The 14,740-nt window shown below is 41.8% G+C and overlaps 1 protein-coding gene across 3 annotated transcripts in view; it reads left to right on the top strand.

The window, feature by feature from the left end:
- LOC115134642 (nck-associated protein 1-like) overlaps positions 1–14,740 on the top strand; it is a 56,625-nt gene that overhangs the window by 34,104 nt on the left and 7,781 nt on the right. The window contains exons 13-28 of one of the 3 annotated variants that reach the window (XM_065016488.1): positions 1,485–1,617; positions 1,742–1,823; positions 1,956–2,014; positions 5,152–5,297; positions 6,324–6,456; positions 7,086–7,202; positions 7,526–7,665; positions 7,766–7,897; positions 9,866–10,084; positions 11,956–12,086; positions 12,431–12,528; positions 12,715–12,808; positions 13,048–13,130; positions 13,491–13,571; positions 13,898–13,991; positions 14,368–14,484. In XM_065016488.1, the coding sequence (XP_064872560.1) occupies positions 1,485–1,617; positions 1,742–1,823; positions 1,956–2,014; positions 5,152–5,297; positions 6,324–6,456; positions 7,086–7,202; positions 7,526–7,665; positions 7,766–7,897; positions 9,866–10,084; positions 11,956–12,086; positions 12,431–12,528; positions 12,715–12,808; positions 13,048–13,130; positions 13,491–13,571; positions 13,898–13,991; positions 14,368–14,484 (1,859 nt within the window). Of the gene's footprint in view, positions 1–1,484; positions 1,618–1,741; positions 1,824–1,955; positions 2,015–5,151; positions 5,298–6,323; positions 6,457–7,082; positions 7,203–7,525; positions 7,666–7,765; positions 7,898–9,865; positions 10,085–11,955; positions 12,087–12,430; positions 12,529–12,714; positions 12,809–13,047; positions 13,131–13,490; positions 13,572–13,897; positions 13,992–14,130; positions 14,485–14,740 lie in introns of those variants that run through there. The other 2 variants (XM_029668850.2, XM_065016489.1) reach the window with 2 other exon arrangements.

Raw genomic sequence — 14,740 nt, 5'->3', positions numbered from 1 at the left:
AATCCGAATCCAGAAGGCGCGTGCACTAATTCCAGACGAAAAGTTTAAAATAAAATAAAAATACAATAAAAGTTAGTAGAAACATGACAAAAGATGTTTAAAATCAATCCTCCCGTTGTTTGTGTCATAAATAATCAATAATATTTCAACCGGATAAAAGCTTCGTCAATAGGAAAGGAGATACAAGAAAGGCGCATTCTCGATCAGGGTGCATGGCTGATGAATGGAAAATTTAATTGGTCACTGATTGAAAGTGCTGTGTCTCCCTCATTTTTTCACAGTAAAAGCCTGAAACAATGCCTAAAGACTGGTCACATGGGGAAGCCACGGAGCTCGTGAACTGGGTCCTAAGTCTTTGTATCGTGGATAGGCTTTCAATGGGAAAAACAGCCTTTCAAAATAATAGTACTTCCTGGTTGGATTTTCCTCTGTTTTTCGTCTGCCATATCAGTTCTGTTATACTCTCAGACATTATTTTAACAGTTTTGGAAACATTAGTGTTTTCTATCCAAATCTACTAATTATATGCGTATCCTATCTTCTGGGACTGAGTGGCAGGCAGTTTAATTTGGGCACGCTTTTCATCCAAAATGTTGAATGCTGTGAAGTTAAGTTGCAGCTGGCCCAGAACAGAGCGACACGTCTTGCGACTGACTCATTGAAATCAGAGGGCTAATATTCATACTATGCATGACAGTCTCTCTTGGCTAAGAGTTGAGGAAAGACTGACTGCGTCACTTCTTGTTTTTAAAATAAACAATGTGTTGGAACATCCAAATTGTTTGCATAGTCAACTTGCACACAGCACTGACACATACACTTATCCCACCAGACATACCACCGGGGTTATTTTTACAGTCCCCAGGTCCAGAACAAATTCAAGGACATGTACAGTATTATACAGAGCCATAAGAGCATGGAACTCCCTTATATAGTGCAAGTGAAGAGCAAACCTGGTTTCTAAAAACAAATAAATCAACACTTCACGGCACAACGCCTCTCCCACATGTGACCTACTTGTTGTGTGTATATACTGACATGTATGTGTGACTGATCGACGCAGACACACACATTTAAAAACATTAACATGTAAATTGACATTATTTTGTCTAATGTATTTTTCGGTATATGTCGGATCCCAGTAAAACTAGCTGTCACCATTAGTGTTGGCTAATGGGGATCCTAATAAATCAACAAAAAAAAAATGGGGGCCCCCTTGTGGTCAAGTCCCCTGGTCACGTAATCTGGTCATAATAACTACAAGATTTAGATGGCTGGTTTACCTTACTTACCTAACATGGGCTAGTAGTTGATCAACTGAACATTTCTGACCGGTTATAAATAGCTCTCCAAGGTCTGTCTGTGAGTATGGCTTGGCTGCCTTAGACTAACCTGAACTTGTTCCATAAGAAACACTTGTTTTGCTACAGTGTTCACCAATCAATAACACCCCTGACTTTTCCTTTTCTCTTGTTACTTCTCAGGCATGTTGCAGAGCTCATCTTCTACATGGAGGAGCTCCGGGCACACATCAGGAAGTATGGTCCCGTAATGCAACGGTACTATGTGCAGTACTTGTCCGGCTTTGACGCTGTGATTCTCAATGAGCTTGTGCAGGTGAGACCCCCCACCCCCCCATACACACATTAACACGTGCACGCTGCCACACGAATACTAGTTTTTTTGCATTCAACAACATTTTGCAACAACAAGACAGTTACATGTATATCTCCCCTTCCAGAACCTCTCCGTCTGCCCTGAGGATGAGTCCATCATCATGTCCTCCTTTGTGAACACCATGACCTCCCTCAGCGTGAAGCAAGGTATTCAGCCTGCCACTTACGATACTCGAACTGCCTGCCACTACCTCCTTCCCAAGTGTTGCTTTTTGTATAGACACTGTGGTGGGTGCGGATGTTGACATCAGGATATGAGTGTTTGTGCTTGTGTTGCAGTGGAGGACGGAGACATGTTTGATTTCCGGGGCATGAGGCTTGACTGGTTCCGTCTGCAGGTAAGCCACTGCCAGACCAGGGCTGGTCATGGTAGCCATATCAAAAACAGTCCTCGTATTACAAAGCTCAATAACTCTATGCTACTGTAGTTATACCCTTATGGGACAGTTTTTTTGGACCCAGATTATAATCTCCTTTGGAAGTGCTTTTTAGACTAGTATTAGGTTTAATTTGTGTCTGGGAAGCTGTCCCTATGAATATTATGTCTATTTGTAAACAATCTGCTCCATGTATTATTCGATAGGGGGTTACAGCTAGTGATTTGGCGAGTGAAATGTTTCAAGAGCAATATAAATTGAACAAAACCGTTGCGTTTTGGCATTGTATCCTGGTTTACTATATGCTAGTTTGCAGCATTTACAGCACATAAACGGTGGTGTTTACCCCCTTCATTCTTTTCAATATAAGACTTTGGGGTAGGGGGGGATTGCTGAACTGACATGGAATTGTTTTAAACTGGTCATACTATGGATCATTTAGCTATTTGGTTTAGAACTTTAGGACCCCTTTAAGTATAAAAACTATACTGTACCAGTCACAAGTTTGGACACACCTCATTCAAGGGTTTTTCATTATTTGTACCATTTTCTACATTGTAGAATAATAGTGAAGACATCAAAACTATGAAATAACACACATGGAATCATGTAGTAACCTAAACATATATATTTTATATTTGATTCTTCAAAGTAGCCACCATTTGCCATAATGACAGCTTTGCACACTCTTGGCATTCTCTCAACCAGCTTCATGAGGTAGTCACCTGGAATGCATTTCAATTAACAGGTGTGTCTTGTTAATTTGTGGAATGTATTTCCTTAATGCGTTTGACCCAATCAGTTGTGTTTTGATAAGGTAGGGGCGGTATACAGAAGATGGCCCTAAAAGACTAAATCAAATAAGCAAAGAGAAATGGCAGTCCATCATTACTTTAAAACCTAGACATGTCTTATATTGGCAGAAAGGTTACATTCTTGTTAATTTAACTGCACTGTCCAATTTACAGTTGCATGGTATTTTTTCACTGTAATAGCTATTGTTTGAGGAGCATGCACAACAAAACATTTATCACAGCAACTGGTTTGGTACATTCACCTCTGAAGGTAAATAATGTACTTAAATTCAGTAATCTTGCTGTTTTGTCATCCTGAGCGTCCCAGAGATAAAATGTAGCATCAGTTTTATTTGATAAAATCAATGTTTATATTCAAATGTAGGAACTGGGTTCTACAGTTTGAACCCCTGCTCTGTCTGCCCCTAGATGTGAAGGTTTGTGTCTTCTCTGTAGGGATGCTAATTATCCATTTATGACATTCCTGGGAGTGTGTAAACTTACATTTGTTATTACCATATATTTTTTGGATGTTCTCTATATTTATGTACTTGTAAATGTATCAATTGACCAATTCTGCACATTTGGGCAGTCTTGATACAACATTTTGAACAGTAATGCAATGGTTCATTAGATCATTATAAAACTTTGCACATACACTGCTGCCATCTAGTGGTCAGAATCTAAATTCTTTCTCTTGCATTTCAAAGAGGACGGAACAAAACAAAAAAATTGAAATCGCATGTTTTTTTCTTTGTATTATCTTTTACTAGATCTAATGTGTTATATTCTCCTACATTAATTTCACATCACATCTGCAGACTTCAAAGTGTTTCCTTTCAAATGGTATCAAGAATATGCATATCCTTGCTTCAGGTTCAAACCATAATTCGCTATGATGTAACTGGCTCTTATGAGGAACGCGACAGGAAAGGAAGACCCAGAGTTACCTCTGCTGCAGAGGATAAGTTCATTAGAGTTACCAGCCTCAGAAATTGCAAGCCCAAATAAATTGCCGCCGGAAGACATGGCAGCAGTTTTACGGGCGCCCAACCAATTGTGCTGTTATGTGTTTTTTTTTGTGCATTATTTGTCTTATCTTGCGGGAAAAAATTGCTTCTGGATATCAGGACAGCGATCACTCACCTCAGATTAGACAAAGATTTTTTCTCCAACAAGCAAGGCGCACAGGTCATTCTCCAAACACCCGACAGGGCCAACATCTCCGTTATTTGCAAGAGGAAGAAACGCAAGCACAGAGGACACAGAGCGGGATGTCTCGTGAGGAGCCGTCAGAAAGGCGAGTTGGAAAGCTGCCGTTAACTTCAATATTACTCGCCAACGTGCAATCATTGGACAATAAATTAGACGAGGTACGATCACGAATATCCTACCAACGTGACATCAAAAACTGTAATATCCTATGTTTCACAGAATTATGGCTGAATGACGACATGGATATTCAGCTAGCGGGATATACGCTGCACCAAGGTTGTGAGACCGGTTGGACGTACTGCTAAATTCTCTAAAACAATGTTTATGGCAGCTTATGAATATTAAATTGTCAGGCAACGGCTCTACTGGACATTCCTGCAGTCAGCATGCCAATTGCACGCTCCCTCAGAACTTGAGACATCTGTGGCATTGTGTGACAAAACTGCACATTTAAACTGGGCTTTTATTGTTCCCAGCTCAAGGTGCACCTGGGTAATGAGCATGCTGCTTAAGCAGCTTCTTCATATGCTACACCTGTCAGGTAGATAGATTATCTTGTCTAAGGAGAAATGCTTACTATCATGAATGTAAACAAATTTGTGCACAACATTTGGGAGAAATAAGCTCTGTTGTGCGAATGGAACATTTCTGGTCATTAAACATGGGAACAAGAAGCAGAAGTGTGACACTGGCGGATGCAGTGAATTGAGACTCATCAATGGAAGAAAAAAAAACTGATATCCCTCTTTTTTTCGTTATTATTATATATATATATATATATATTTTTTAACCTTTATTTAACTAGGCAAGTCAGTTAAGAACAAATTCTTATTTACAATGACGGCCTACCCCAGCCATCCCAGACGAAGCTGGGCCAATTGTGCGCCGCTCTATGGGACTCCCAATCACGGCCGGATGTGATATGTAACTTAGATTGACGTGTCAATCGACTCTAGGGGGTTAAACACCAGTTGTAAGAGAGACTGTAATATGATGCTAGCTGAAAGGGAGAATGGTTTTGATTTGAAATTCAAGGTATTTTGATTGATGTGATGAAACTGTTGTCTGTCTCTCACGCTCTCTCCCCAGGCCTACACTAGTGTGTCAAAAGCCTCTCTGGGCATCGCTGACCACCGTGAACTGGGCAAGATGATGAACACCATCATATTCCACACCAAGATGGTGGACTCCCTGGTGGAGATGTTAGTGGAAACCTCAGACATCTCAATCTTCTGGTAATGCATAACCCAACAGACAGAAAATATATACATACATTTCATTTTGTTCATACAGAGTAGGTCAGCATTGATACCAGGGTCTCATATACAAGGGAGCTGCAAAAGCATGTACAAACACAATCAAATGTAATACAATGACTATCTGTACAACAATATTAATCAAAAAAAGAACACAAGTCTCACATATCACCATCCTTAAACTTCTAATCTGTCCACTGCAGACCAGCAATGGCCTCAAGGCTATTCCATGAGCTGGGGGTATAAAAACTACTCTTCAGTCTCCTCTTGATGCGTGATCATCCGATCCTTCAGCTCATTAGTCTATAAGTATCCACTAGAGAATGTTGTCAGGGGCACCATTAGCATACACATAGCATCCAGCCAATGACGGGTCAGCATTCTAACAGTCTCATAAATAAATCAAAACGTTTTACCTGCATGTGACTGCAGTTAAAGGAGGATTTGATAAAGTGGTGCTCCTTTCCCTGCCTCGTTCAATTAATTCCATGCTCTCCGCCCATCTCTTCATGTACAATTTTACAACTGATAATATTATCGGTCATCACATTATTGTCAATTTAATCTTGTCTTTAGGCTAATTTATGTGTGAAATTAGTTTCGGTATAGTTAGGTGTAGTTCGCTTCCTCTCACTCGTCACCTCGGATAGTCAAGGATATGTTTTGTATTATTCTAAAGGCCTCCTGCAACACGTAGCATGTTTTAATTTACCTTAGTAATAGAGTTATAGTAAATAATACAGTCAAGTAAGGGCTTATTTTCTTTTTACAAAAAAAACATTGAATGACATCAAGGCGCGCGGTCACATGATTTTGCCATAAACATGAGAGCTAACAATAATAAATCGGCATAACACAAATGTAAAGAATAATTGCATAAATAAATATTTGAAAATATATGTTAATGACAAGTTATGAAAATTAATTTATTGCTTTGGATATGATTGCTCTAGATTGATTTTGAGTTTCACTTTCTCTGTATCCTCGTCTCATTGGTGGTGATAGCTTCTACAGCCGAGCCTTTGAGAAGATGTTTCAGCAGTGTTTGGAACTGCCCTCACAGTCGCGCCACTCCATCTCATTCCCCCTGCTGTGCACACACTTCATGAGCTGCACCCATGAGCTCTGTCCCGAAGAGGTAAGGCCCCGCAACCAATGGTTGAAAGAAACCTTTATGAAGCATAACATACATCACATCCATATCTACAATTTGTTTTGTAAGGCTATGTCTGCAAAATTCAGGAAACATTCTTAAAGAAATCCCGGTTGCAGGATTCCCAGTTGGAGTGTTTCCCTCCCTGCATTTTTCCTTCTGACTCTGGGAATCCTCCAACTGGGATTTTTTTTTTTTTACCTGGGAACTTTGGGAAAGTTTCTGGAATTTTGCAACTTGAGATTCTCATAAAACACTAAGGGCAGCATTTTTCATTGTGCAAAGTACAAAACTTACTATAAATGTCATTATAATCATCTCAGTGTTATATAATTGACACTTTTCTTCAACAATGTGCATAACAAAGTGATTGTATTGATCAGTTTACTAAACTGAAGTAAACATTTAAAAAGGAGCCTGCTAATAAAGCACATTGGTCAAGAAACGTTTCAAATTGAAACGTTTCAAATTGAAGACTGCGAGATTGAGGTTTATTGTCAGTTTTGCATTTTGAATAATTATTTTGCACTACGGAAGTGTTGCCCCTATGATTCCCATCTCACACTGTTCCTGAGTGGTTAACTACCTGTCCCTTCCCTGCGTTCTCCCAGCGGCATCACATTGGCGATCGCAGTCTGTCGCTCTGCAACATGTTCCTGGACGAGATGGCCAAGCAGGCGCGCAACCTCATCACCGACATTTGCACAGAGCAGTGCACGCTCAGTGACCAGGTGAGGGGTCATCGGCATGGAGACCCATGTCCTTGTGGAATAGGGTATATAATGATGCGTTTGTCACTTTTAGCGGTCTCTTTTTTTCCATAGTGACTTCAGTACAGTGAATGCATATACTTTTAGTATGTGATCCAGAGTAGGAGTGCTTGATTCTAGGATCAGTTTTGCCTTTTATAATGAATGGACAGAGGCCATATTGATGTAAGCCTTATTGACAATATATGACAGTTTCATGGAATCCTATGTTACCTTCTTATCAAAGTATAGATAAAATTATTGCACATGGATTTTCATTCAGATTAGATTTTATCTCTTTGCAGCTGCTTCCTAAACACTGTGCGAAAACCATCAGTCAGGCAGTGAACAAGAAGTCCAAAAAGCTGACTGGGAAGAAAGGCGAGCCGGAGCGAGAGAAGCCGGGTGTTGAGAGCATGAGGAAGAACAGGCTCCTGGTCACCAAGTGAGTTGTCCGTGTGTGTGACTGTTTGTGCGTGCCTGCGTGTGTCATGGTGTATGTTAGTAGTTGCTGATGTTCATTTCTATCTTGTTGTGTCTTCCAGCCTGGACAAGCTGCACACGGCGCTGTCAGAGCTGTGCTTCTCCATTAACTACGTGCCCAACATGGTGGTGTGGGAACACACCTTTACCCCCCGCGAATACCTCACCTCCCACCTGGAGATCCGCTTCACCAAGTGAGTCCACCCACCTACACATAGAATGCCTCCCAAATGGTGCGCTTTTCCCTATTTAGAGCTCTACTTTTGACAAGGGCCCTAAGTGCCCGGTATAGGGTATAGGCTTCCATTTGGGACACAACCATATTTCAGCAGCAGTGTTTCCTATCCCTCTGGTCCTCAAGTATTTATGCTGTTTTAGGATATCATACGATACAATAAATACTATGGATATGATACGATATATACAGTTGAAGTCAGAAGTTTACATACACCTAGGTTGGAGTCATTAAAACTCGTTTTTCAACCACTCCACAAATGTATTGTTAACAAACTATAGTTTTGGCAAGTCGGTTAGGACATCTACTTCATTTTTCCAACAATTGTTTACAGATTATTTCACTTAATTCACTATCACAATTCCAGTGGGTAAAAAGTTTACATACACTAAGTTGACTGTGCCTTTAAAATGCTTGAAACATTCCAGAAAAGTATGTCATGGCATTAGAAGCTTCTGATAGGCTAATTGACATCATTTGAGTCAATTGGAGGTGTACCTGTGGATGTATTTCAAGGCCTACCTTCAAACTCAGTGCCTCTTTGCTTGAGATCATGGAAATATCAAAAGAAATCAAGACCTCAGAAAAAAATAGTAGACCTCCACAAGTCTGGTTCATCCTTGGGAGAAATTTCCAAATGCCTGAAAGTACCACATTCATCTGTACAAACAATAGTACGCAGGTATAAACACCATGGGGCCTCCCAAGTGGCGCAGTGGTCTAAGGCACTGCATCGCAGTGCTAGCTGTGCCACCAGAGCCTCTGCTGTGACAGAGCCCAGGCTCTGTCGCAGCCAGCCGCGACCGGGAGGTCCATGGGGCGACTCACAATTGGCCCAGCTTCGTCCGGGTTAGGGAGGGTTTGGCCGGCAGGGATATCCTTTTCTCATCGCGTACTAGCGACTCCCGTGGCGGGCCGGTCGCAGTGCACGCTGACCAGGTCGCCGGGTATACGGTGTTTCCTCCGACACATTAGTGCGGCTATCTTCCGGGTTGAATGTGCGTTGTGTCAAGAATCAGTGCGGCTAGGTTGTGTTGTGTTTTGGGGGACGCATGGCTCTCGACCTTCGCCTCTCCCGAGTCCGTACGGGAGTTACAGCGATGAGACAAGACTAACTACTACCAATTGGATACTACGAAATTGGGGAGAAAAAAATAATACATAAATAAATAACTTCTTTTTTTTTTTTTAAACTTGAAGTATAAACACCATGGGACCACGCAGCCGTCATACTGCTCAGGAAGTTCTGTCTCCTAGAGATGAACGTACTTTTTATTTTATTTCATGCTCTTTTGCACACCAATATCTCTACCTGTACATGACCATCTGATCATTTATCACTCCAGTGTTAATCTGCAAAATTGTAATTATTCGCCTACCTCCTCATGCCTTTTGCACACAATGTATATAGACTCTCCTTTTTTCTACTGTATTATTGACTTGTTAATTGTTTACTCCATGTGTAACTCTGTGTTGTCTGTTCACACTGCTATGCTTTATCTTGGCCAGGTCGCAGTTGCAAATGAGAACTTGTTTTCAACTAGCCTACCTGGTTAAATAAAGGTGAAATAAAATAATAAAAAACTGCTCCAAAACCGCCATAAAAAAAACAGACTATGGTTTACAACTGCACATGGGGACAAGATCGTACTTTTTGGAGAAATGTCTCTGGTCTGATGAATCAAAAATAGAACTGTTTGGCCATAATGAACATTGTTATGTTTGGAGTAAAAAGAGGGAGGTTTGCAAGCCGAAGGACACCACCCCAACCGTGAAGCACGGGAGTGGCAGCATCATGTATTTGGCTGAGGTGTATGTAAACTTCTGACTTCAACTGTATGATACATTACCATGGATTGAAACAATGTGATCGATAGATACAATCTATAGATCAATCCAAGACTCATGATGCTCCCTCTTCTTTCAGGTCCATCGTGGGGATGACCATGTACAACCAGGCCACGCAAGAAATCGCCAAGCCCTCCGAGCTGCTCACCAGCGTGCGTTCCTACATGACGGTGCTGCAGTCCATCGAGAACTATGTGCAGATTGACATCACGCGGGTTTTCAACAACGTGCTGCTGCAGCAGACCCAGCACCTGGACAGCCATGGGGAGCCCACCATCACCAGCCTCTACACCAACTGGTGAGTCCCACCCAACCAACACACCAGTCCTCAGTTTACATACGTCGGCTTGGTATACACCCCCTTGGCATTTTTCCTATTTTGTTGCATTACAACCTGGAATTAAAGTTTTTTTTTTTGGGGGGGGGGTTGTATCATTTGATTTACACAACATGCCTACCACTTTGAAGATGCAAAATATTTTTTTATTGTGAAACAAACAAGAAAATGAATAACTTGAGCGTGCGTAACTATTCACCCCCAATGTCAATACTTTTGTAGAGCCACCGTTTACAGCAATTACAGCTGCAAGTCTCTTGGGGTATGTCTCTATAAGCTTGACACATCTAGCCACTGTGATTTTTGCCCATTCTTCAAGGCAAAACTGCTCCATCTCCTTCAAGTTGGATGGGTTCAGCTGGTGTACAGCAAAGTCATAATGCAGCTTTTCTATTGGATTGAGGTCTGGGATTTGACTAGGCCATTCCAAGACATGTAAATGTTTTCCGTTGAACCACTCGAGTGTTGCTTTAGCAGTATGCTTAGGGTCATTGTCCTGCTGGAAGCTGAACCTCTATCCCAGTTTCAAATCTCTGAAAGACTGAAACAGGTTTTCCTCAAGAATTTCCCTGTATTTAGCACCCTGTATTTAGCACCATTTAGCACCATTCAATTCTGACCAGTTTCCCAGTCCCTGCTGATGAAAAACATGCTGCCACCATCATGCTTCATTGTGGAGATAGGGTTCTCGGGGTGATGAGAGGTGTTAGGTTTGCGTTAGACATAGCAGTTTCCTTGATGGCCAAAAAGTTCAATTCTAGCCTCATCTGACCAGAGTACCTTCTTCCATGTGTTTGGGGAGTCTCCCACATGCCTTTTGACGAACACTAAATGTGTTTGCTTATAATTTTTTTTCAAGCAATATATTTTTTCTGGCCACTCTTCCGTAAAGCCCAGCTTTGTGGAGTGTATGGCTTAAAGTGGTCATATGGACAGATACTCCAATCTCCACTGTGGATCTTTGCAGCTCCTTAAAGGTTATCTTTGGGGTCTTTGTTGCCCCTCTGATTAATGCCCTCCTTGCCTGGTCTGTGAGTGTTTGTGGGCGGCACTCTTTTGGCAGGTTTGCTGTGGTGCCATTCTTTCCAGTTTTTAATAATGGATTTAATGGTGCTCCGTGGGATGTTCAAAGTTTCAGATTTTTTTTTTGCCCAGCCCTGATCTGTACTTCTCCACAACTTTGTCCCTGACCTATTTGGAGAGCTCCTTGGTCTTCATGATGCCGCTTGCTTGGTGGTGCCTCTTGCTCAGTGGTGTTGCAGATTCTGGGGCCTTTCAGAACAGATGTATATGTACAGAGATCATGTGACCAATCATGCGACACTTAGATTGCACACAGGTGGACTTTATTTAACTAATTATGTGACTTCTGAAGTTAATTGTTTGCGCCAGATATTATTTAAGGGCTTCATAGCAAAGGGGTGAATAGATATGCACGCACCACTTCTTTTTTTTTTGAATTTTTTTGAAACAAGTAATTTTTTTCGCTTCACCAATTTTTGTCCATTACATGAAATCCAAATAAAATCTATTTAAATTGCAGGTTGTAATGCAACAAAATAGGAAAAACACCAAGAGGGATTAATCATTTCGCAAGGCACTGTATTATGTCACCTAGGTGATTCCTCACAAAACCAGGACAAAAAAATGTCCAATGCGTAGATGGAGTTTTGGGCCATATGTATTAAGCGTCTCAGAGTAGCAGTGCTTATTTGGGATCACAATGAATAAGATAACATGGACTGGGGGACCTGATCCTAGATCAGCACTCTTGATAGATATCCATTCGATCGTGTCACCCAGTGAGATTGAGTCTGCTTGTGTGTCCATAGGTATCTGGAGACCTTGCTCCGGCAGGTAAGTAATGGCCACATTGCCTACTTCCCTGCCATGAAGGCCTTTGTCAACCTGCCTACGGAGAACGAGCTCACCTTTAATGCTGAGGAGTACTCCGATATATCCGGTGAGACCATCAGAATAATTTATTAGACATAATAGAGGCTTGCAATACTTTGAGCAGGAATTTGTAGCCTGTCCTGAATAGGATAATGTGACGTGATGGGTACAGTGTATGCTGAGGCTACTGTGTAGTGAATATAGTTTTGTGAATATTCCGCCACTCTAGGACACATCATTTTTGGGGGAAAGACTTGCAGCCTTTATCAGGTTAAATATGTGTACATTTTAATCATGGCCACCTACATACTTAAATCCCAAAAGCATTGGGGATAAACGAGAGGAGTATGAATCGTGACGCGTTGACACAAAGCATTTCTGACATCCCCCTGCTCGCTGTCTTTCCCACAGAGATGAGGTCACTCTCAGAGCTGCTGGGACCCTATGGCATGAAGTTCCTTAGCGAGAGCCTCATGTGGCACATATCCTCCCAGGTGGCAGAACTCAAGGTGTGGTCACTGACTGAATCAGAGGCGTTTTTTTGTTTTCCTTCAGAGCTTTTTGTACTGATGCTGATGCCCCTGGGCTCTTTTTCATGAATCTCATGAATAGTATCTTTCCTTTATTTTGTTCTTTCTGTTTTTTCTGTGTCTGGCTCTCTTTCTTGCTCTCCCCCTTCCTTCTCACTTCCATAGAAACTGGTGGTGGACAACGTGGAAGTTCTGAACCAGATGAGGACCAGCTTTGATAAGCCAGAGCAGATGGCTGCCCTCTTTAAAAAGCTCTCATGTACGTCTGTCTCTCTCTTGCCTTGCCCATGTCTTGTAGCCCCAAAACAGAAGACGCAGTGTGACTTGTTGCCATATTAAGCACATCCTGTATGTGGTAATGACTCAAGATGTGCTCCCTAAATGGTTTTCCCTCAGATCAGCACTGAGCATTGAAGTCTCTTTAGTTCGGTTTTTTCATTTTGAAACTCTTTTACGGGAGGTTAAAGCCTTGTTTGTGTCTTTGTCTGTGTTCTGTAGCTGTTGACAGCGTCCTGAAAAGGATGACCATTATTGGAGTCATCTTGTCATTCCGATCACTGGCCCAGGAAGCACTCCGCGACGTAAGTCCAGTCACAACACTTATCCTGGCCAATACTGTATCACTCTCACTAACTAGGCCTCTGTATCATCACTGAAGTCCTCTGCTGTATATCTGGGTACAAATAAGATCAAGTCAAAATTGCCATTAATCTAGCTTGGGTGCCATAACAGTTAGTGCCACCGCCTACAGCACTTCTATACCAGTGTCGACATGGGTTTGAAAACGCACTCTCGTCCTATTATTCCCCACTTTCTCTGTCCATATAAAATGTATAAAAATATGAAAGATGTGAAAGAAAGATGCCAGTAACTAGATTTAACATGACAACATACCGGCACTCAAATGTGACCCATTTTTCTGTCCCATCACCTGTCGTCAGGTGCTGTCCTTCCACATTCCTTTCCTGGTGAGCTCCGTCGAGGATTTCAAGGACCACATTCCCAGAGAGACTGACATGAAGGTAGGAGGCAACGTGTGTGTGTATATAGGACCTTTCTCGGTGGGTTACAATGGAGACAACAGTCTAGATCAGTCTTTCCCAAACCTCTCTTGAGTACCCCATATACAGTTAGACTTTTTTGATGTATTCCAGTATGAGCACACCTGATTCAATTGGTTAACCAATCACCAAGTCCTGCATTAGTTGAATCAGTTGTGCTAGTTCTGGAATACATAAAATAGGTGGAACTGGTGTCCCTGGTACTGGAGGATAGATTTTGGAAACACTTTTGCAGATGATGATCTGATGTTTTTATGGCTGAGTCTATGATTTCCTCTTCCTGTCAGGTGGCCATGAATGTGTATGAGCTGTCGTCTGCAGCAGGCCTGCCCTGTGAGATAGACCCAGCCTTAGTGGTGGCCCTTTCTTCACAGAAATCAGGTGAAAGCCAAAACTAGGCCCCTGCAAAGGGCTGACAGTGTTTGCCAATGGAAATAAACACATTTGAGGAAGATGTTCATTTTATGTGTATGTTCAAAATTCTAAAGGCACTCGCACATCTGAGCTATCTTTTTTGCAGGTGCATGGTAACAGGCGAATAAGATGAGAAAAAAAGAAGAAACCCGCACAGTGTGCAGGTTTCTCATGTGTATCTTCAATTCATTACAAAAGGAAAGCCTGGCCGTACTGAATACTGCTACCTGGAAAAACATAAACATGATTGTGGTGTAGTTGGCAGAGCTTTGACATTGTTTTCTAAGAGCAACTGTTTGATTGTCATCCAGTTATTAACTGTACATAATACCACTGTTTCCAGAAAACATAAGCCCAGAGGAGGAGTATAAGATCGCCTGTCTGCTCATGGTCTTCGTTGCCGTTTCCATGCCAACTCTGGCCAGCAACGTCATGTCTCAATATAGCCCTGCAATCGAAGGTATTTCTATCATTTCTATATGTCAATGGCCGTTTGGGTAATAGTGGCCATATCTGATTAACCATAGAGCCCACCAGGCGCAGACATAGATATGTCTGAGTACTTTTTAGAACACAAGTATGGGTATTCGGACAGGCCCTATATCCTTAATAGTATGTAGGGATGCACGATATATCGGTGAACATATCAGAACTAGCCGATATTAGCTAAAAATGCCAACATCGGTATCGGGCCCGATGTCTAGTTTAATGCCGAT

The sequence above is a fragment of the Oncorhynchus nerka genome, unplaced genomic scaffold (genome assembly GCF_034236695.1).
Source record: "Oncorhynchus nerka isolate Pitt River unplaced genomic scaffold, Oner_Uvic_2.0 unplaced_scaffold_18___fragment_2___debris, whole genome shotgun sequence".
Taxonomy (NCBI): Eukaryota; Metazoa; Chordata; class Actinopteri; order Salmoniformes; family Salmonidae; genus Oncorhynchus; species Oncorhynchus nerka.
The sequence above is the reverse complement of the archived record's forward strand: the minus strand, read 5'-3'. Positions and strand labels throughout refer to the sequence as shown.